This window comes from Pavona decussata, unplaced genomic scaffold (assembly GCF_977016875.1).
Source record: "Pavona decussata unplaced genomic scaffold, jaPavDecu1.1 SCAFFOLD_92, whole genome shotgun sequence".
NCBI classification, from domain to species: Eukaryota; Metazoa; Cnidaria; class Anthozoa; order Scleractinia; family Agariciidae; genus Pavona; species Pavona decussata.
The window spans coordinates 4425001-4448192 of NW_028145509.1; the positions used below are offsets into that span (position 1 = coordinate 4425001).

Genomic DNA, 23192 nt, shown 5'->3' on the forward strand with positions numbered 1-23192 from the left:
TCGCTTCAGGATTAAAACTGAATGTCAAAGATTAAGTCGATTTAATTCTTTTGTAATCTTTACATCTAAGCTTGTAATTATCGATTGGCTGAAATAATATACAAGGAAGGTCACTGATACAATGAACTACAAACTAAACTATTTAAGATATTTAAAATATTTAAAATGTTTTATTACCCCTGAAGAAGGCTTATGCAAGTAGCCAAAACGTTGGGACATTAAGATCTTTTTAACTGACCTTTCAACCAGTGTAACATTGTTATATTTATTATGCAACCACCTGGAAATCTAGAAATCTCCTAAAATTTCAGACCAAAAGCAACATGGTGACTATTGATCTGTCACGGAACGGCTGTTTTTAAACCCCAATGCACTGTGCAAGTGCCACAAGGCCACCACTTGTCTCAGTTCTCAGTTGAAGTCGCTTAAGGTGATTTTCTGTTTTGTACTGCGCACCTCTTATGTGCATAACAGTCGACCCTTCTTTTTCGTTTAAGTAATTTCTCACTGGCCATTTGTATGAAGACAGTACACATGCAAACGGAGATAAATTTAATGAACGAACGTTCTACAGTACCTGTGATTGGGGAGCTGCCTTTTTTAAACTGGACCCAGTCTTCTCTCGTCCGTAATGATTTTCATACAGGATTTTCGCTTTTTGAGGATCAATAGCAATAGTTCGCCAACGAGCACGGTGACCCCCACTTTTTAATACATGAATTTAAATTACACAACGTTATCTGCAATATGTCTCAATTTCAAGAAAAGTTTAAAATTCTGCTTTAAAATATTTTAAGATTTTAAGGCAAGTTGGCCGGACAGTTCCATCGATAAAGTCGAAGCAATTGTTCAATGCAGCTCCCTTCAATGAGACTGCATCAGCATATATTTGAAGCTGCGCCGGATGCAGAATAGCTTGGTTCCATTGTAAAATTCTGTGACTGTGGGTGGTAAAGATATAATCCAGCACAGTATTTGTGACCATGCTCATAACAGGCACCGGCCGACCAAAGCGCGCTGTCATGTCTGAGTATCTGCAGGGATATGAAAGTCGTCGGAGCAGCATACAGAGTCCCTCCATACCATCGGTCACAGACCGCTGAAGGCACACAAATTGATAAGGTATTTGCAAGGCAGCAGCTAGCTCCGGAAGGTCGCGTTTCTTGACTCTAAACTCTGCTAAACACTCTGAATCGTCCATCTCATCCAGGTCAAATCGGACGTAGTCTTCATAAGGAAAGTCGAGATTTTTCGACTCGTGTAAATCCCACAACAACAGAAATTCTTCCTCGTCTTTTTTTTTTTTTTTTTAACAGCTTTATTGACCATCACACATGTTAAATACAGTAAATTAAACAACTAGAAAGAAATGAAAAATACGTGAAAAGTGATAAGGTCAAAAGGGCAGGTGCGAACGGGACGCGAGGACCCATGCGAGGCACCTCCCATGATGTCCTCAAAGCATGCAACAGCTAGAAGATCTCGGAATTCTAGAAATGTGGCCATTATGCTCGTAAAATTTACGAACAAAGTCAAATTGGACCACTGAAAACGAAAGCAAAACAGCCGTCGCTCGCCGCCGCTTTCACGAAAGCTTAAATAATCTAATTTCGCGCCAAGAGGAGGCGGTCTCAACCCACTCCCGCGCGGCCATCGCCCCCCTCCACCTAACTTTGCTTAAGGTCTCTAATTCCACGAAGCACGCCCGAGCTGCAAGTTTTCTTTTTTGGTGTCAGTTCATGTGGTTCCTATGCTACAACTGCCTTGGTTTGGTTGAAAATCACCGCCTCGATTTTGTTTTCAAAATTTAATTTAAAGTTGAACTAATTTGTCTAATTTCGATTGTTTTGAGCTCTTTTGTTAGAATACAACAGAGCAAAGAAGGGAACGTGCAGTCTTGTGCTTCTTTTGAACTTTTTTTATTTGTTCACACCGAGGCTTACAGCATCACTCTTTAAAAGTTAAGATGGCAACGAAGGATTTGGTCTCATTACTTTTATAACGTCCAGGCGGGAACTGTCAATCAACTGTCAAAATCACGCCTGCCGTAAATTTAGGCTAACGTAATCAGCATTACGCAATAATACTGATGCGATAGTACGCTTGCGCACGAGAGCAATTTACGTTTTTTCCCTCGACAGATTTACATTAGTCAAAATTTCTCAAGTTGTTAAGTTTTCAATGTGATTTCCAAACAATCTGGACGAAACAAAGTAAGGGGAGCAATATGAAAATTACAAGGAACACTTCCATCTTTTACAAAAGAACACTCTCGGCCTAAGGGACCGTTCATTTTTTATGAGCATGGGGGGGCTGGTGGGATTTAGGGGGGGGCCACGAGAAAAAAAATGGCACTAAAGGGGGGGGCTACCAAAAAAAAATGAGTGAAAGAGGGGGGGGTCACCAGAAAAAATTGGCTAGTAGGGGAAATTGAAAGTGGCTCAACACAGAAACAGATGAAGAAATTGAATATTATTTCAATTTTATTTAATGCGATTTTCCTAACCACTTTTAATTTGTTTTACATACTGAGGTCGAAATCTGCATTTTATATTAACAACAACTGAGGAAATGAAGCATATCTGTTGGAAAAGCAATAATGAATATAAACTGAGGTAGACACCTATGTTTGTACAAGTTCAAATTAATATAAAAACGTATCAGTCTCACTATTGAATCATCCTTGGGGGAGTAGTTTTCTACAAAGTGGTTGTACTCTGAACTATATCAATAGATTGTTTAATGTTCTTTTTAATAGTACTCACTTTTATAGACTGTTGATTAGTAAATTATTTGAACCCAGGAGTATCAGTAGACTCAGTAGTATGCCTAGTGTGAACATCCAGATTAGTTTTAATAATAGAACTGTTGTTGGTGACTTCAGTTGACGGTAAATCTGAGCCGTAAGCCATCTTCAGAAAAGCTTGTAACTGTCATTTTTAATAGCAGTACTTTAATATCCAGGCGCGTAGGAGGGGGGGTTCGAGGGGTTCGAACGAACCCCCTTTACAGATCAGTAATGGCGGAAGAGAAAGCACTTAATGAGGAGGTTGAACAATTACATGAGGTGTACCATGCGAGAGAGTAGAATGTCTGCCCTGGTTCTAATGCATATCAAATATGATATGCCTGTCAATTTTGACGAGATAGTCAATTTGTTCGAAGGCCTACACCCGAGAATGATGCAGTTTACCAGCTTGGTGTATGACTATCAGTAGATCGAATAGCTATCAGAACTCGACAGGGCGCGGAATGTACATTGAACTTTCTTGTTTAAGTTGAAACAATTATGCCGTAGGAATGATGTATATAGCTCAAAAAGCTGCTGTAAAACAAATTTGTGATTTGCCTAAAATGGGTCTCAAAATGCAGGAAATGAGGTTTCTGGGAACCTAGATTTTCAAAAATTTCCGGGGGAGCATGCCCCCGGACCCCCCTAGTAAGCAAGATTTGGGGCTCAACGAACACCCCTATCTAACCCTTACCTACACGACTGATATCTGTGCGTCCGCTGTTTTTTTCTGTTTAATATGACTCGTAATCGTTGATTGGTATGCTTCGATCCGTATTTTGTTAGTCAGATCTGTACGTGTATTAATTGTTTCTACTCGAAGGGGAGTAATTTCACGTTAACCATTTGCTTGATTAATTTTTATAGTTTCTTTGAGAATCTAAATGGAAATTTAGGGTTTGTCGTTGCCGTAAACGTGTTGCTGTCTATAAAACGTTTTTTTAAACAAGAGAAATCTTTACCTAAGTAGAGAACGGTTACTTGTTAATAGTACTGTAAAGAAATCACAGTAACAATTACGTTTATCTTTGATATAAACAGTACATAAGCGTTTTGTTAAAGTTAGGAGTATGATTTGTTTCTGATTGGGCGGAATGGGGGAGGGGGGGGGGGTCATCAGAAAAAAATAGTTCTGCTAGGGGGGGGCCATGTGGAAAAAAATTGCATGCTAGGGGGGGGTCATACAGTTTCGTAGTGGCAATTAACCAAATCCCACCAGCCCCCCCATGCTCATAAAAAATGAACGGTCCCTAAATACAAGTGCAACCACAAGTTAAATATAAACATTACAAAACTGCATACTACAACGAAAGCTAAATAAGTCACACAGCCTTCTTCTCCAAATCTAGGTTCCTCTTTTTTCCATAAACTATCTTGCTACGGTTTACAGCAGGTCTAGTACAATAGGTGTTTCCGTTCAATAATCACTTCGAGGTTAGAAGTCTTAGCCCTAATGAGTTCACTAAATGATAGAGAGCAACTGGTACAAATTCAGCTTGAAACACGGCGGAATTACGCAATAAAAAATATAATAAAAACGGATAAACAAGTTATTTCAGTCCAGTCAAGTTCTGGAAAGTCAAAAAATGTCTTTCAACTGAAAGTCAAAACTTCAATAGGTATCCATTGTTATTTCTTGAAAACCAATTTGGCCGTATTTAATCTCTGGTTTATTTACGAGGAAACAGTTCAAAACAGAACTTTTGCCTCAAACCGAATTGGTACCAGACGAAAACAACTTTTGATCAGCATAGTTAAAATTCAGACAACAAGAAACTATTAAGTGGAAAGTTATAAATTAACACGGCTTCGACCGTATCACTTATTTAATAATCTAGACAGTTCCAGGAAGTCAGCCGGGTTAAGAGGGCAAAGTGTTACTGCTCAGTGACTTAAACTACATTATTCATTTCAATTCTCTCACTAAAATGTAAAGTATAATGAAACAAACTAATATCCTGAACTCATTATTTCAGCCGCAATATCTGGAGAAATTAATGTAACCTGAATAAAGTGCAACTTCAACGAAAACAAAAAACAAACAAACAAACAAAAAAACAGTTTCCAAACTTTTACTTCGAAATTGGCGTATCTTAAATTCAAACTCAATGTAACAAAACTCACTGTGGTCTTTGTTTGTTATCTAATTTCTTAGTTCTTGTTAAATTATATTTAAAGTTGTGCTAAATTTAAGTCTTGATATAAGCCCTCACGGTGAACTCGCAAAACTTGAAGGATCCGATCAAACGAATTGTAATTTTGAGCCAAGTAAATGAGAGTTTCTCACACAAGAAATGAACGAAATCTAGTTTTCAAGTCAAAACGCCCAGAAAAATTTCAACGCAAAATTCTCTTAATGCTCTGATACTCTGCACGCCATTGCAGCCGAGATCTCCGGATGGCTGATAAGAGCCTCGCCCACGGCCATTGCGCAATCTCAATAAGTAATGGCGTGCTATGGTATCGGTCGATATGCACAATATGTCAACACAAAAGAAATAGAAACGCACACACTTTAATTCTCTAAATGAAAGTATTCTCCAGCGTTTTGGTAAAATCATTTCTCAAGGGGATTTTAAACCGCTTTTTCCTTGTCGCGTATAGCTTGTACCTCTTCTTCGCTTAAATCGCAGACGCGTGCCTGCCAAAAAACAAAAGAAACAAACAAATAAATAATAATAATAATAATGATAATAATAATGACAATTATAATAATAATAATCATCATCATCATCATCATCATCATCATCATCATCATCATCATTCCAGGTCATCACAGGTCTGATGTAGATAGACTCTATGTTCCTAGAGACAAAGGTGGTCGAGGTCTGATGGCAGTGGAGACTGTAAGGTGCGATCAGGAACAGAGCCTAGTATACGAGTACGTAGATGGAAAGGAGGATGTCATCATCTACATCTACATCTACGCTTAAAGTTACCGAAAATTTTTGGATTTTCATTTTTTTAGATTACAAATAAACTTCCCAGTAAAGTTCTTACAAACAAAAAAAGAATTTTCGGAAAAGAGTGAGTATTTGCCGAAAAAATGGGACGTAAGCGATTTCCACCGGAAGTTAAATTTTACTTTGATTGACAGCATATTGCTGCCGGTGTAACCAACCGTTGCGATATTTGCGCGAACGGCCTTTCTATAGTCTTGAATCCCTCATGTTCTCGCACTTCGAATATCCTGTATTTAGTGGAAGAACTTGCGTTTGTTCGAGTACGACACTGACATAAAAGAAGACAAAAAGCTTTAAGCTACACTTTAAAGTAGGTAAAGATCTTAAAATCTTCCAGCGAAGCGAATATTTGGAGACGCGCTTGTTAATGTTTCAATTTACGAGTCCGTGAATCGCGCTTCATGAGCTTCCTTTTTTTATTTGCGGCTGAACGTTATCAGATCACTTGTGTTCGGGTGCGTAAAACTTACAAGTCTCGGCTAGCGGAAACAAAGCAAAAAAGCAATTGAAAAATAACGCCAAGAATCATGTCCTATGTCTTGATCTTTTCTCACGTCGCCCGTCGCTATAAGATAACTAGTAAAGGGAAAGCCGCCGTTTTTGCTTGAAGCGTTTTCACAAAGACTTACTGTATTACGGTAATTTCCAAAGCTTTAAACGGAGTCAGCTCTTTTAAACGGTTCCGTTTAAACGTTTTCTTTCAAGCGTCAAACGGATATTTGTTTCCTATTTGCAGCATTAACAATTTGGGACGTTCATTCAAGAGCGAATTTTCACCCGAACTTTCGATAAGCAATTTCGAAACTTCGCTATTCTCAACGACATTTCGCTTGAATAGATTTATTCGCCGGCTTTTCGACTGAAGAAGAGCAAGAATTTTCGTTTTGACTGAGACAATATATGCGGTTACGGTGGTTCCCCGATAATTCCGTAATGCTGATAATTTTACCCTCATCAGCCGCTTCTGCTTCGGCCCAACAGCTTTGCTAGATGAGGTCGGCTTCAGTCCCCATTTTGTTTTTCCCATAATCATTGCAGATTACAAAGTCGACGTGCGCGTACAACAAACACCGCAGATATCCAACAAACTGGTAAAGTAGTTGATTTAATAGAGTGTGTGCACGACGGCCATGTTGGAGGACCGAAACAATACAATGATTTTCCTTTGGGAAATATATTCTATTTTTATGCAAATATCTTCTATTGTTTTAGTCCTCCAACATGGCCGCCGTGCACACACTCTATACTCTGGAACGCGAGTAGGTGACTGGAAGAAAAAGTAGCTTGCAAAATGATTGGCTAATTTTCCATAAGGGCGTTAGGGGGCGGTACTTGTTTGTGTAGCGAGAATTTTTTTTCAAGCGCTTTTTTGTCAAATTTTAATTTTCGCTTGCAGGGGACACTTTCAAGAGTTACAACTCAACAACAATTTGGCCGATTTCAGTAAAATTTGGCCAGATGCTAGAAAAATATATCACCAATAAAAATGTGTCGAGGAATTCGATAATTCTAAAAATTCTTTCCTTGAAAGCCATTTCCGTGCGTTCACTCCGCATGCCTTTCTCGCAGTTTTGAAAATGTTTAGTAACTTTTGAACGAAATTGAATTAAGGAAAACCCCAACACGTTTTTTAAGCTTTTGGAATTCTGACCCGGAGAGGAAAAACAAACTTCCAAAATATGAAAAATCGCATTGAGTTGGAACTCTTGAACGATGACCTGGACCTTCAAGTTCCGACTTTACGGAAAACCTGGGAATTTATTTTCTTGGAAAAGCAATGAAATATTGGAATAACCAGTTCTATAAGCTTTAATTTGATATAGGATTTTGGGTATCTGTGATGTAACTGAGGGGCGCTATATCCGTTTAACTGAAGCCACCCCTGAAGGTACAAGGTAACCTTAATTAAGTCGGTTAAGTCGTGAGACATAATAAGTAACTCAATAAAGGAAAAAAATTAAAATAAAAACGAATATAAATATGAGAAAAATAGTTTAAATCCTATTTGCTAGCTTTAAATAACTTATTAATTTAAAATATTTTGTTATCATAGTTTTAAAACTTTGCAATGACACAGAATTTACAACCTCTGAGGGCAAAGAATTTCATTCGCATACGGATCTAGGAAAAAAACGAAAACTTAAAACGTCCTTGCTAATTCTAGGTATTCAGTACTTAAATACATGACTTTTACGCGTTCTTGTCTCACGTTTAGGCACAAGATATTTCTCGGCGTCGATGCCTATGAGATTATGCCTCAGCTTATACACAGTCAAATGAAACCATACATGAAAGAGGGGAGGGATGAGTCAGCAAAAGAACTGAAGGTTCAACAGGAAACCAACAGGTTTGATGGAGAGAGAAGGTCATGCATGGACAGCATGTAAGATAGACAGAAGAGTTTGCAGGTCTGTGCAGAGGAACATAAACATTCCGTAATCGGTAAACACTTCAAGGACAAGCGTAGTTTTAGTTTGATCAGAAGGGCAAAGGTTTTAGAACTTGTTTCACGATAAAAAGTAAAGCTTTAATAATTGAATAGGAATAAAATGCAGGGATCAAAGTTGAGAATAAAGCATTGGCGTTATTTTACGCCTAGCAGGAAACATTCAGGGGTATTTAAATCCTAGGGGCAGTTGAATTGCATGGAGATCCAGAAATCTGTCATTTACTAGCGCACGTTCACGCCTAAAGCCTGCTTTAGACGTCGAATTTCACATGCGCCAAATCGAATAATTCAATTCGGTGCATGTGAAATGCGACGTCTAAGTCAATTCGATGCGACTCAAATGAATTAAATGGATCAATCGAAGATACGTTTCATTTTATCCAGATGTTCACCATTTTCTGCGTTAGCCTTGCCCAAATAATCTCCATTACAAACTTGCCATCAGGAGGAAAAATCAAACTTTATTCTGCCTATGACTGTTTCCCGCGCTCACGAATGTGAAATTCGACGTCTAAACCAGAAACTAGGCCTAAGTGAAAAAGACAAAAAAAAAAAAAACAAACCAAAAAAAAAACAGCCATAAAACTGCAAACTCTAAGCTTATTTTCGCAATTTCTAGCCTAGAAAAAAAAGCTCATCAGCTTGAGCAGCACATAAGCGTACAGGCACAAAAATTCTTTCTCTTGATTTGTTCTTGTTTAGCATCGGAGAGGAGAAAAGAAATCTGATGTTATTTGAAAGTCAAGTTGTAGCAAAGTAGTCACGTCTGATTTGGTGTGTATTATCTGCCACGAGGGTGTTGCATTTAATAAGAGTCTCATAAGCAACCGTGAAATGATTGAACATCTATACGAGTCCTGCAAAGAACGACTGTCCTTAGGACAGACTGACATCAAGTCATTTACAGACCGCTTAGCAAGCCTGGGTGAAGATGAACGTAAATCTGCGTACTACCACAGTGAGTGCCGCAAACCAATTGTTAACAGGGGCATGATCGAGCGACTGAGAGGTGCAAAGCGGGCCTTACCAGACGACTCCCCATCCGTTCTCCCGCGAGGCCCTGGTCGTCCTTCTACCTCATCAACCTCTTCGCGGCCTAAAAGGGCGAAAACGCTTCCTCAGTTGCAGGTGTGCCTGTTCAAGTCTTGCAGTTTTTGTCCCGGTGAAACTGTTAAAGATTTACACCAAGTTTTTTCAGATCAAGTGGGAACAACGTTACTGCAAATAACGAAAAAGACGCAAGACGACCAGGTTAGAACTTGCGTATCAGAGCTTGTAGATACAGGGGACGCCTCGGCACTTGAAAAACACTCCTACAGAAACTGTTTGCGTTACGCTCAGCGAAACTTCAGCGCTGATTGTGAAAGTGTTTCTGTAAAACAAGTTGTTCACTCGGCGTGTGATGAAGAATTAGTTCTGGCAGTCCAGAACACGCTAGCGGATGACAGTGGCAGCTTGAATATGGCTGAGGTAAATGACACCTATGTGGCGATATTAAAGAGGTATTCGATGGAAATAACCGAGTCAGGAAACTACTGAAAGTACTTAAAACAACTTTTAAGTGAGCGGCTTCCAAATTTGCAGTTCCTTTAGTCGCTGTGCAAAAATGAGCCTGACAAAGTTGTACTGCCAGCAGCAGTCAGTAAGGCTGTCGACGTACTATCAGCTCAAATGGATAGTAGGGATACGATTGAGCAGTTAGAAACCATGGCCCGGATGTTGCGGGAAGAAATTATGCAGCAACGGAAGTGGTCCTTCGCTGGAAGCTTTGAAAATTTTCCGAATCCGCCCTTACTTCGGTTTTTTCTCACACGTCTGCTCTTTGGCTCGCACGCACTCGATGTTTTGGGGATGCGCGATAAAGAAATCAACAAAATGGTTGACGTAGCGTGTCAGTTTGTTGTCCAAAACATGAGAACTGATCTTCAAGTCAAACATCAACCTAAGGCAGACGAAGGATTCAAACAGACCGTAAAAACTACCCTCTCAGTCGCTCTGCTCCTCGCTATTCACTCAAGAGTGTGCGACAAGAATCTCCTCAATACCCTATCGGACGTGTACATCGGAAGTGACTACAAATGCATCCTTGACATCGAAAAGCGCGTCGAGCAGAGTGTTCTTCAGCGTATCGTTGCAACGGGAGGATTTTGCCTTCCTGGTTTTGTTAAACGGGATGTAAATATCTGGTCTGCTGTCGACAACATCGACCTCTTAGAAGACACGCCAACAGGACAGCATACATTCCATGGCACGGTGATTGTTTTAAACCAGTGTGCGGAAGATGGCGAGGCAGTCAATCAACCACTCGCCCTCCCACCAAAGGCACCAGACTCATCGGCGGAAGTTGGCTTTGAAGTGAAATACTGTGAACAGCTAGTCATCAAGCCTAAACCAGTTCGATTTGAGACCTACAAGCTTGGAAACCGAACGGAGCTAATATCGAATGACTACATACACATGGACGCTTGCAAACTACCTTGCTGCTGAAGACACCAGTGATGAGAGCCTAGATGCTCTTCCGACGGAAAACCAAGAACAGCAAGAAGTCGATGAAAACCAAGCCCAACGTGAATTTGAATCGGAAAATGCCCAAGATTCTGATGAGCCAATTCTTGTGGTGAAAGAACGAATACAAACAAGAAAGAAGACGGTAAAGAAGGAGGTCCTTACAACGTGGGCCGGTACCAAATCGCTTCTCTTATCACACTCCCCTGAAAATCAGGTCGACAAGCTGACACACTCAGAGGTGATTGCGCAGTTGTTCAGGACTTTGCCAACAGATTATACTAATCTCCATACCGTTTTGAAACTAACACAGGGGGTTTCTGCTTTCGTCGTTGGCCCTGAGAGGCGGACTGTCATAACTTTTTTCTTAGATCTGTACAGCCGTGCCCTTCAGATTCAGCAGTCAGTAGGCAACCGTAACTGGATTCTGCGAACTGGCGTTTTACACATCGCCTCTGCTGCACTACACGCCCTTGGAAAGACTCTTGACGGAAGTGGCATTGATACGTGCGCCATTGAAAGTGGAATTTACACTTCTGCAGCTCTTCGTGGGATATATAGCGGCAAGGCGTACAAGCGTGGCCTCGAGTACCACATAACAACCAGCCTGGCACCTTTGATGATGACATTTGACCATTTCCTTCTAGCAAATGAGGATATACCTCGTGCACAGAGCGCGTCCTTTAGAGAGGCCCTCCACGAGCGCAGTCCAGAGGTGGTTGACATCTATGACAACATCCAGTCCTGGTACTCTGAAAAGATCAAAGCACAAGAGCGTGAAGAACAAGGACTTGAGGAACTTGCGCGATTTATGATAGAGTACCTCAAACAAGTGGACAACCTGTTACAGCTCATCCATGCTTGCCGCTCTGGGGAATGGGAAGGTTACCTGGCAGCGTTGGAAGACCTCATAAAGTACTTCTTCGCCCACGATCTGCTCAACTGAGCTCGCCTAATGCCAGTCCACCTCGCGCAGATGAACGCACTCGAGTATGAAGACCCTATGACATGGAAGGCATTGAAGTCCGGGGATTTTGTTGTAGCGAAGTCAGAGATCCCGTTCACGAGGCTGTTCACAGATCAGACCCTAGAGCAGGAGATCAAAGTAATAAAGCGTCCCGGAGGTATGGTCTGGTTAAGTCAAGACGAAGCCGCCCTTGACCACCTTCTTATCACGTCACCGCATCTCGCCCGTATGGTAAAGCAGTATCTCAACAGCTTTCCTAAAGTATCCAAGGCTTCTGAGCGGAACGAGCACTATCAGCTCTCTGGGGATGTTACTATAAGAACGTGAGGAAACGCCATGAAACTCCGCCGGTCGACAGAGCTGCACTGCGAAGGCAACCCATTTACAGTTGAGTCTCCCTTGAAGAGTGTGGTGTCGTCAGCTCTTGTGCCAGAAAAAGCAGAGGAAGATATCCTGTGCTACGCAGAGAAAGGCCAAAAGCGGTTTGAAGAATTCGTTGAAGACAGGTTGTTGCCATCTTTTAAGCACTCGTTATGGGAAGCTATGAAAAAGCTGAACCTGAAGACCTTCTCAAACTGGATGGAGAAAACTAAAGTTCGCGTAGGGGACAAAGTCATCAAACTGCGCGAAGAACGGGAGTTACTCGGAAGGTCTGTCATAATCCAAGGAAGTAGGCCAGAGCTTGTGCGAAAACTCGAGGAAACCATCGGTGAGTACGAGATGGCAGTGGTGCCTCGTTCCTTATGCACGGTTGATGGATCTCTTTTCATTCCAACTGACAAAGCCAGCCTGATGCGTTTTATAGAGAAAGGCCAACTTACAACCGCAGCTAGAAACACCTCCAGCAACAGGAAATCTACATCGAGTACTTGTTATTGATGCTATGGCCGTCTTCAAGGTAATAATAATGATAATGATAATGATAATGATAATGATAATGATAATGATAATGATAATGATAATGATATTTCGTAAAATTTTGGGTATTTATGATTTGTATACAGGTCTGAAAAAGACAAGCGCTATCCTGACCTCCAAGAATCATTTATCAAGCGTATCGAGCGAATGGTGTCTGGTTTTGGTGAAGGCCGAGTAGTGTTTAATCGCTACTTGGAAAGCTCCTTGAAGAACAAGACGCGCCAAAAGAGATCCACAACATCTGTCGAGTTCCAGATACATCCGGAAATGAGGCTCACCATGTCCATCAAGGACCTTCCGTCATTGTCAAAGTACAGAAGCATGCTGGTCACTTTGTTCGCCAATGGATTATTAGCGCGCTTGTCCAGCAACACAGCCATCAAGCTGGTCGTGGTTTACGATAACAAAATCACATATCTCGACTGTGAAGAAGAACACACCCACGAAGAAGCGGACACGCTGATTCCTAACCAGGTGTTGCGTTCACTAGGTGAGCATTTGTCGCAAGAGATTTGTGTATCCTCGCCGGACACTGACGTACTAGTCCTGCTGCTCTACTTGGTTTCCAGGGGACGTCATGGAAACCTGAATAGCCTGAAGTTTTTGACAGGCAAGGGCGCAAACTATAGAGAGATTGATGTTATTCAGCGAGTCCTAGCGATTGGAATACACAAGTGTCAAGGTCTGATTGGATTGCACAACTTCACCGGAGCCGACTGGGGAGGGAAGTGTGTTGGTATCACGAAGAAGACCTGGGTAAAAGCTTACATGGCACTAGATGACAACCATCCCGCGATCGACTGTTTCAGAAAGCTTGGTGCGGGTCTTATCCAAAACCAGTTAGCCAACGGAGAGCTGCCGACTCAAGTTAAAGACCTAGAGAAATTTGTCTGCCAAGTGTACTGCAAAGCAGGACCTACCACCCTTTTCGATCCAAGAACTTGGAAGGTGAGAAACTGCCTCCAACACGTGCTTCCTTACTCCCACACATCACGCGCGCAAACGTCATGGCCATACGCGACAAATCCTATACCACCAGCTGCCCAGATCTTCCTCCCATTAAAGAGAATGGCTGAAGTGAACACCAAGGAGCATACGTTCCCATTATGTGCCTGGCTCGTCCTGCACCCCAAGCTGTTATTGAGCTTACCAAATGAGGCTGCAAGTCAGGCTGCAAGGGACGCTGTGTCTGTTTCAAGAACGGAATTCCATGCACTCCTCTTTGTAAATGCTTTGTAAAAAACTGTACAAATCCATTCACAGATGACACACAGGTTGATTACGAGGAAGAGGATGATGATGCTCTTAGTGTATAAGAACATTAGTCACGTTTTATGCACGAACACTTTTAACGGAACTGTACATTAGTATTATACATAACACAAAGAAGACGAATAGCGTCTGCGTTGTTACTATGGGACTAACGAAAGCCTGATATTTTTGTATGAGAAAACTGGAAGAGTACATGCGTTCAACAAAAAAAGGAAAATAAAGAAACCTCTGCACTTAACTGGACATAGCTTGTAATGGAAATCATTTGTTAGTTAAAGTTTATCAAAAATGCACTGTTTTGCTTTAGAAAAATGAGAGTTCGAAAATCCAACATGGCGGATCCAAGATGGCAGCCACCAAAATAGCAGGTAGTTAATTCTGACGTCATCGCTGGTTGCCATGGTAACTTATTTAAGTCATACGATGTACGTCATCAAGATCAAGATTCGTGTCAAGTTTCGTCGATGTATCTTGAGTAAGAGCAAAGATATTCACAAAACCGTTTTTGAATCTAATTAGCATAAATTAAACCCTTAAGTAGCTAGAAACATGGGAAACAGCAAAAAAATTAATTTCGGTACGAAAGTCCTACGGGATTACACGCCGTACCGCACAAATACTATTTACAAGGCTAAAAAAATGATTTTTAAAACCAAACGTTTTCGACTAATCAAGTCATCCTCAGGGTGACCGCATGCATATTTTATATGCTTTAGGTGATTCCCGATGGGAACAGTTTCGCTACGTAAGAATGGACTTCTTTATTTAGACTGGGGATCCATTGTTGGACAAGAGACTATGAGGTGTGTTGGATCATTAAACCTTCAATGATTCTGCGTTTGTGAAAAGATTAGGCCGTACAAAGTATTCGCCAACAAAAAGAATGGGTCGATTCTCGCGTAGGTGACGGGCAGGTTCAGAGTCATTAGTGGGGTTTGAATGTTCATCGATTCGCACCTCCACATTTTTCCTGGTTTCCCCAATGTAATCAACACCGCAAGAACAGTCGCCTTTGTCGACCACATGTGATCTGTGAGTGTCTTTGTCCTTAAGGTTGAAAACACTTTTGATTTGTCTTGTTTGCCAGAGGACGATAAAATGTATTTGGAACCCGTGAAATTGTTCAGCTTAGAGATAAAAGTCTTGCTAAGTTTTTCATTTCTTTGCCAGTAAGGGAGCTTGATGAAAATCTTTTTACGCTCTTCAAAAAGAAAACCCGGTATAAGATTGTCATCTTCAGGTGGATCTTGTAGAAAATTGTTTACTGTGTGAGAAATCAAACGCTTGGGGGATCCCGCATTTAGAAAGGTTGTTTCCAGTGTTTTTGATTTCTCTATCAAAATTGGAAAAGATGCGCTTAGCTCTGTGGCGTGCACCAGTAATACAATTTCTTTTCCATTTGGTGGGGATTTCTAATTTCCATTGGGTTGGTAGTTTTCCTGGTTTCTCGTAGACTCTACAGTTGAATTTATCATTGTAAGTGAATGCAGTGTCGAGGAAGTGGCCCGGGTTTTCTTTGACAGTGAAAGCGATGTTAGGATGGTAACTGTTTAGACGCTCAAACTTTTATCTCTAAGCTGAACAATTTCACGGGTTTCAGACACATTTTCATCGTCCTCATTTGCTCGTGAAGCATAATGTGGATGGAAAATATTTGATCTAGACCAAACGTGGGAAGCCATTTTTAAAATGCAATGGTGAGAGAGGCGGCTAGATTAAACGGTCAAACATGTTCTTCCAACACGATGATGGACGAAAATTGGATAGTTTAGACGGGGTAATATGGCATACGGCTTGAAAACTGGCTACACCCTGTGGTGTTGCGGAATGAATTAGGTCTACATTGCCTGAAACCACAGGATGCCCAAGGTCATTATTTGATAACATTAACGTAACGTCGACTTAAAGACTTCTGTTATCGAATAATGAGATGGAGCTGCCTATGGTTGCACTGAACACAAAACAGTAATTGCGAATAACGACGGACGGAAATGCCTTCCGACTCACTTACCATTGCAGCTCCCGCAGCCATATGTCCTCCAGCGGCCATTCCGAATCCCATCTAAATAATACGTATAAAAGTAAGCAAAGTAAATGAACAAAGAAATGCGACTAGAAGGCCCTCAAAGACAAAAATTACTTCGCAAACAATTTTCTGAAAATGTTACTTCAGATTACATGTCCCATGGTATCGCGTAACCTTTCGCGTTCGGTTTGCGAAACTCTCTGTACCAATACCTTCAAACTAATACCATACTTTTTATTTAGGCTTGAACCTCAGTTATATTTTCATCCAAATGACTGTTGTTTGTTTTAAACAGTTGTTATAGGTATGATTTTAAAATCATTTTGGCGTACATGCATGAGCAAATGGAAATAAGTTTGATGTCAGCGCTGTTCACAATTCCCATTGTAATTAGATGATAAACAGTAGCTTCTGGCGGCAAAAATAAGGATAATTATCTACCTACCAAAAAATTCATTTTTTGGATGGACGTAGCAGACCATTTCGGCGATTAAAAACCATTCAAAAATTCTCGTCTGATGAAGAATAGCAGTCAGGAAATGTGACTGCATCTCAGGTGACGTGACTCAGTGGGTGACTAGATTATGACACGTGGTATATTAAATTTCCCTTTTATTAACTGAGTTATCACTTTTAAAAGTCCATCCGTTAAATGGAGAAATAAAGCATTTCAGTGCAAAGAAGCAAAGTATGACATTTTGGGACTCATGTGAAACTTACCAAAGGACTCTATCCATGGATTAAACATATATAGAGTGAACATAAGCAAACTTAATGAAAACAATTAAAAAGTTCACTTGCTTTCTTTGGTCAGAATCATGTCCAGACATGTGATGAACCAGTGAAGGTAGTCGTGCACTAGAACATATCAATTAGGTTCCCACAGCCCCGTCATTTTGAAAACTTAGGGAACTGGTCATAACAAGTTTTTTCGAAAAGGACCCACCTTGTCTGGGGTAGGGGGGGTTATCGAATACACCACCTATCTCGTGGCATTACAAACAAAATTTTATTGGCTTTAAAATTTGAGTTGACACAGAAATATTCAGCTAGCAAGAGTCAGCATTGCTAGATAAACAAGAAAAGTGAGGTTTGAATCTCACTGTCACTTTTTACTGCTGGATAGAGGGGTGGCTATGCAATAAAGACACCATCTTTTGAGGTTGAGGAAAGGGGAGTGCAGGCAGAGGCTACCACCTTTTTTGTTGTTTGGTGGGTCCTGTTCGAGTATAGTAGTTTTGACCACTTCCCTTAATAAGGCAAAAACAAATCTTTTTGAGAATGATTGTGTTGAATATGGAAACTGTAGCTACTGTAAAAGTTCATCCAGGAAAGGTAGCATAAACAGAGTAAATACGTGGAAAGTGGCAGACTGATATACTTGATTGAAAAACCGTTGGCAGGTATAAATCTCTAATCGGACCCGATAGCTTTCTAGGAAGTGTTTGAGATATGAGCTTATTTACGTTCTTCTCGTTAGAAGTAAAAAGACGTGCAATTTTCAAAGTATAAATGGTGAAAACGAAAAGTTAAAGTTGGTCACAACAGTGTCCAGCACTTTTCACTAATTATAATTTGACGGATCAATACTTCATCAAACATATCGTGGCAAGGGTGGAAAATTCGATTGCGTTCATATTTTAATGTTAGATAGGCTAGGATATAACTAAAATCACTGTGTAGTTTTTCCGGTGAAACAAAGAAAAATGCAAATAACGAAAATCCGTTAAAATCGTCATTTGAAGCGATAAATTATTATACGGGTTTGACAGCCTCGCCTGCTAAAAAAAATCGTTGTACCGCCTTTAAAACACTCAAATCTTATTTTACAATCTCTAAATATCTGTCGAAATGATTTTGGGAAATTTTGCGTTCTTCTGTGCATGCGAAATAATTGATTTCGAAGGTATACAATTCACTGCAGTAAAAGTACTTCCTGAATAAAATTAATTTTCACCATGTGCAAAACCTTCAAATCGATTAAGCTTCTGGTGGTTGAATGTTAGAAGGATGGTCTATAGATTCCTGTAAAAATTTCTTTAAGTAAATGATTAAGAGCAACGCGAGAGCTTTTCAAGTCCGTCAAAATGCAAATATTTGTCCCTCCGTCGCGGTAAACTTTGAAGTTGCGGGTCAGATATAAATTTTAGTCCGTGCACCTGTCTTAACCGATATTAGGTTAAAATAAGCACATAGAAAAACATTTCGAAATGTTCTAAGGGGCGGACCATAAGAAATCACGGGATGGGGGGGGGGGGGGGGAATTTTTCATTGGATGAATTTCTTTTTAGTCCAATTTGTCTGCATGTATTTTTTTTTTCCGACGTGGAACCTCTGCACGATTTTTTTTTCGACAGAACTTCTTTTAATATTAAAGGCATCCAAAGCTCCGCACAGTTTAATTACAGTACCGCTCAAGGTGACACTCCCTTTGCGGTCTCGATTTTCGCGAAATTCGAGCATCGCGATTATCGAGAAAGAAATGAGCTACTAAATGTATCGCACCTCATGACTCGAGGGACGTTTTTTCACTTGGCAAGGAAACTCTGCTTCGTCGTGTTGGTAGATACCATTCTTTAATCACAGTTGAACTCAAAAGCGAAAAGCGTGAGAAGTTCGAAGGTAATATAGCACGTATATTCAGTGTTGTGTTCTCGGTCGAAGATAAAAGCGTCTTGTCCAATCGACAAATGGATCGTGCTTCAAAGAGTTCATAAAACATACGATAATTTTCACAGCAACAACCCTGCCATTCTCAACCCGATACGTGAGAGAAACGCTCATTCTCAACAAAAATTATTTCCAATTCAATGGAAGGAACTACCTCCAAATCCGCGGTACCGGCCATGGGCACAAAAATGGTCGTTGCTTTTGCAAGCATTGTTATGGCCGACATTGAAACACAAATTGTTAGCCAAAGCGTCGCCGTAAAACTTACAGTTTGGAAACGTTACATTGACGATATCTTTCCGCTGTGGGACACTAGTAATTTACACGATATAGAGCGGTTCATCGAACAAGCAAACTCATATAATCCACCAATCAAATTTATGGCTGAAATCTCAAATGCTGAGACTACATTGCTAGATAAAGTTGTAAAAAAAAAGGCAATCGATTCCATCACCATTCCATACTGGATATTAAAACGCATTCCAAGCCAACTGAAATCTTTTGTCAATACACGCATCTTTCCTCTAGCCACCCACCAGGAGTCAAAAAAGGATTTGTTAAGGGCGAAGCCCTAAGACTCGTACGAACAAACTCCTCAAAAACAACATTTGAGAAAAATGTTAAAAAGCTTAAATCACGACTCCTTGTTAGAGGCTACCCAAATAATCTGATTAAAAAAATTATCAGATGTTAAATTTATAGAAAGCTAATCGGCATTGAAGCAAAAAGACAACATCCCCGAACAAATTTTGCCTCTTGTAACAATATCAACCATCGTGCTCAACCTCAAACATGTTTTAATGGGAAAATGGCACTTAATACAAAGCCAGTCTTTCCTACGAGAAATCTTCAAAGAGTCACCACTAATTTCCTTTAAAAAAGGAAAATCTCTAAATTAAGTGCTTGTCAGAGCAAAAATATAGAGAGATTACACTTCAAAAATGTTTCCATTGTTAGAAGTCGTGCAGACTTGTCACCCCTTGCTATTTCCTACTCAAAAAAAAAAAAGATTGTTGAAGGTTTGCTATAGTAAAATTGTTTTATATTTCTTCTACATTTGAAATCCATAAATGAGCAGAAGATCAGGTTGCATTGTCCTTTCTACATGTAAAATGTGTTAAACTGATGACAGGAGCAGGTTGCATTCTTGAAATGTGCAATATAAAACTACTTGACGTTGTGTTTTGATATTGTACTTTGATTCAGTTTACTTGCAGGAATGTTTTTGAATGATGAACGGCTAGCAGGGATTTTTTTGGTAATTTTCCTTTGCAGGAATTTTTTTTGGGAAATGTCACCCCCCCCCCCCCCCCCTCCCCTCCCACCTCCCGTGATTTGTAATGGTCCGCCCCTCACCTTAAAATATGCTGAAAAGACAGGTCCAAAGGCCATTTTAGCACGATTCTCTGGTCGCTCGTTGCTTGGGCTCTGTTTGTATTAAACGTCAGATGTACACCCCGCAAAATGGTCGAAAACAAATCTTTGATCAACCTCCGGCGTATTTCATCAAGACTGCATCTTCTTCGATGGCTAAGTCATTTGTGAAGTATTGCTTGGTTTACAGTGCACGAAAGTATTTGATCTGATGGCCGCTAGTTCAGTCGAGTTTATGGCTATGGCTATGGCCATTCGGGGTGAGAAGAAAATCGCTAAAAAGAGTAGAACTATACCCCACTGACACCTTTTATCTAGCGACATCGTGCAATTTGTCCGAGTTAAAAGGCATTGTAGCTGTTGTCACTCGTTCATTAATTAACAATGGAGTACTCATTTGCGTCATGTATGTCATTGTTTCGCTTGATAAGCTTAAAACTTAAGAGCGGATGTCTGTAAATATCAACCAGAGGTGTGCAATAGCGAAAAATTCAAAATTCTCAAAAAAATTCACAACATAGCCCACGGTAAACTATTGCAAGAAATACATGTTTTACTTCGATCCGATAATTATTTTTGATGTGAGGCTATGATCTTGAATTCACCGCTCCTGGTCCGGGTTTTCGGTGTCTGACACCACATGTTGCGAAGACCTTGTTTTAAAAATCAAACCAGTTTTGTTCCAAACAAAAAACATCCAGTCTGATAAAGTACATAATTATGAACATCATGAATGGTATCTTACTCATCTGAAGTAAAAATTAAATATTTAGGAGATTTTTCAATATTTACAATTTTTTAAGCGATTTCTCGTGATGCCAAATTGACAAATTTGCGAGGCTAAAATCATCAACTGGTACATGGCGTTGAGGATAAAGATTTACACCACGTGAAAGAGCATCATTTCTTCTTATAAAATCCGCTTTCAAAACTATGGGCAACGCAAAAGGAGATTTTTGAGGCCGCGAATTACAAGTAGTACTTTAGTGAAATTTGAGCTTTTCTGTCACGGCATTCCGTTGCTAAAACTCAGATAAACACAACATGAAAACGTTTCAAGCAACAATGGTTTATTAATTCTTGCTAGAGGGCACTGCCTGTGCATGACCTATGCTTGTAAGACTATTTTCCTTGGTTTTCTATCTTTAAGGGGCAGTGTCAAAAGATTTTAGCGGAGTTCAAAAGCCGTACACGGGTCAGCTTACGTTGTCAACCGGTCGCAACACTAGTAAATATGGAATAAAATGAAACCAGGACTTCTTTCATTCAATCTTACTTTGAAAAAAATGGAGCAAATAGCTAAGAGTGCTATATAACTCATACCTTTGAGCGGCCACACTGGATGTTTAAGAAATATGGGACATCAGTATAGGAAACATCGTCACACCTTACTGGCCGTTTTATACATTTGGTCACAAAGATTGTGTTACATACATTTCACCGGTATACCGCTGACCTTGCACTTACGTACGCCCTTGTCATCGATGTTTCGTCCAGCTAGACCCCAAAGACAATTAATTATATAATAAGTTCAAAGTGAGATTACGGTTTTGGGTTACCACAATTTTATCTGGTTGCGTCTACACTCGCGCAGTTGTTTTGATTTTTGATAAAGTTTTTCAAATTTCAGTCTAACGTAGCCTGCGAATACAGCCGCCTCTCATCGCTCCCGTCCCCGAGGGGCGTTTCGCGAGGCTACCATGAATGCTACTCAAGGAGAGTTAAAAGCAATGTGACTGTCTAGTTCATCTGGATAAGACCCAATTTTCAATTTATTGTTCACACAAATTGTCTGTTGTATTATAGTTTTCATACGATAAAAGATAGTTCATCCATCAGTAATGGAATTTGAGCAGACAAAGTATGGTTTCTTTTGGCCTTAATGGGTCAAAGTAAGAACACGATCCAACAAGATCATGTTGCCTGAATATATGGTGCTATGCTCTGAATTTTTAGGCCCCGTTTATATGGAGAAAAGTTGTCCCGGGTAGAAGGGTCACCCGCCTACCCGAGCTACCCTGGGCGAGCCAACTTTTCCTACATTTCCTTACAAAACTTGGCGAACCGTTTACATGAGAAACAAAAAGTTGGCTCGGCTAGAACTAAGAAGGGTGACCCGCCTAGCCGGGTCACCCTTTTGCGATGGTAGGGTCATCCTCCTAGCCGGGCCAACTTTTCTCCATATAAACACTTTGGCTCGCCTAGCCGGGTCAACCCCGTCAAGGCGAGACAATCAGAGCATGCGCGAGCTCTGTTGTCATTGGAAATGTGCGAGTTCAATGCCACCGACTTCAACGCCGACAAAGTCAAATTATATGAAAAGGTATATAAATCATTTGGCGTTTAGTGTTATCAAGTCATGCCACAACAAACGCTTGTATCTCAGTTTTGCGTGATTACGGACTTAACGACAGGCGAAATTCAACGCGAAAAGAACTTGAAGTGTCACGCGGTTAGATTCAGTCAACCACGACTTGTGTAGCCTTCGCAAACCGATTTTGCCCGGCAAGTTTTAACTTCAGAATTGTTTAACTTGGTTTCAAAAACCATAGGAACCAGAATTTCTTGGGTATAAAAAGCCAACGTTTGTAAACTTAAGAAAAACAACCGATTTGATTTGCAGACTTCGAGGCGGTTTTTTTTCTCGCATGTTTTCATGATCTCTAGACGGTCAGCTCTTGGCTCGGGCAAAAGGGTCAACTTTTTTCTCATATAAACGCTCGCTAAAGTTGACTCGGCTGGGAGGGTGACCCTCTTGCCCCGGACAACTTTTCTCCATATAAACGGGGCCTTAGAGTACTTGCGAAAGCCGACAGGCACTAATATCGAGGTCATCTTGTGGATAAGTCTAGATTGCACAAATGTGATGCCCCGATCTCCCTTCGTTTGCTTGAAATGATTAGCTGCCCAACTTGGTGGGACCGGCGCAGAATCGGTTTAGGCAGCGCCGTCTGATGCCATAAGCATCTCGATGTCTTGAGCAAATAGACCTGATTAGATGGCTGTCATCGATTTCGAAGATATCAAGGGAAATTTTGCCCTGAAGTTTAGTCAGTTAGTTTTGTCACTTTGTAGAACTGGCTTTACAGCCAAAGGAGCGTAAAAATAAAAAAATAAATAAATAACTTTTATTTACCCTCGGCAGTGTTTATAGCACAAGTGCTAGTGGGGCCGAGCATTAAACTTCATAAAGAAATAATAGCGTAGCTGTGCCGTCCAGGCTGTGAAACCCTGGCCCTCTTTCTGACAAAAATTGC

General features: G+C 40.6%; 1 protein-coding gene across 6 annotated transcripts in view; it reads right to left on the reverse strand.

Moving 5' to 3' along the window:
- Positions 1-4046: 4046 nt before the first annotated feature.
- The window catches only part of LOC146473980 (uncharacterized), a 44724-nt gene continuing 25578 nt past the window's right edge, over positions 4047-23192 (reverse strand). For all 6 annotated transcript variants that reach the window (XM_085118027.1, XM_085118031.1, XM_085118024.1 and 3 more), the window contains 2 exons: positions 15877-15927; positions 4047-5432 (listed from right to left, as the gene is read on the reverse strand). In XM_085118027.1, the coding sequence (XP_084974153.1) occupies positions 5367-5432; positions 15877-15927 (117 nt within the window). In that variant the 3' untranslated portion in view covers positions 4047-5366. The remainder of the gene's footprint in view (positions 5433-15876; positions 15928-23192) is intronic.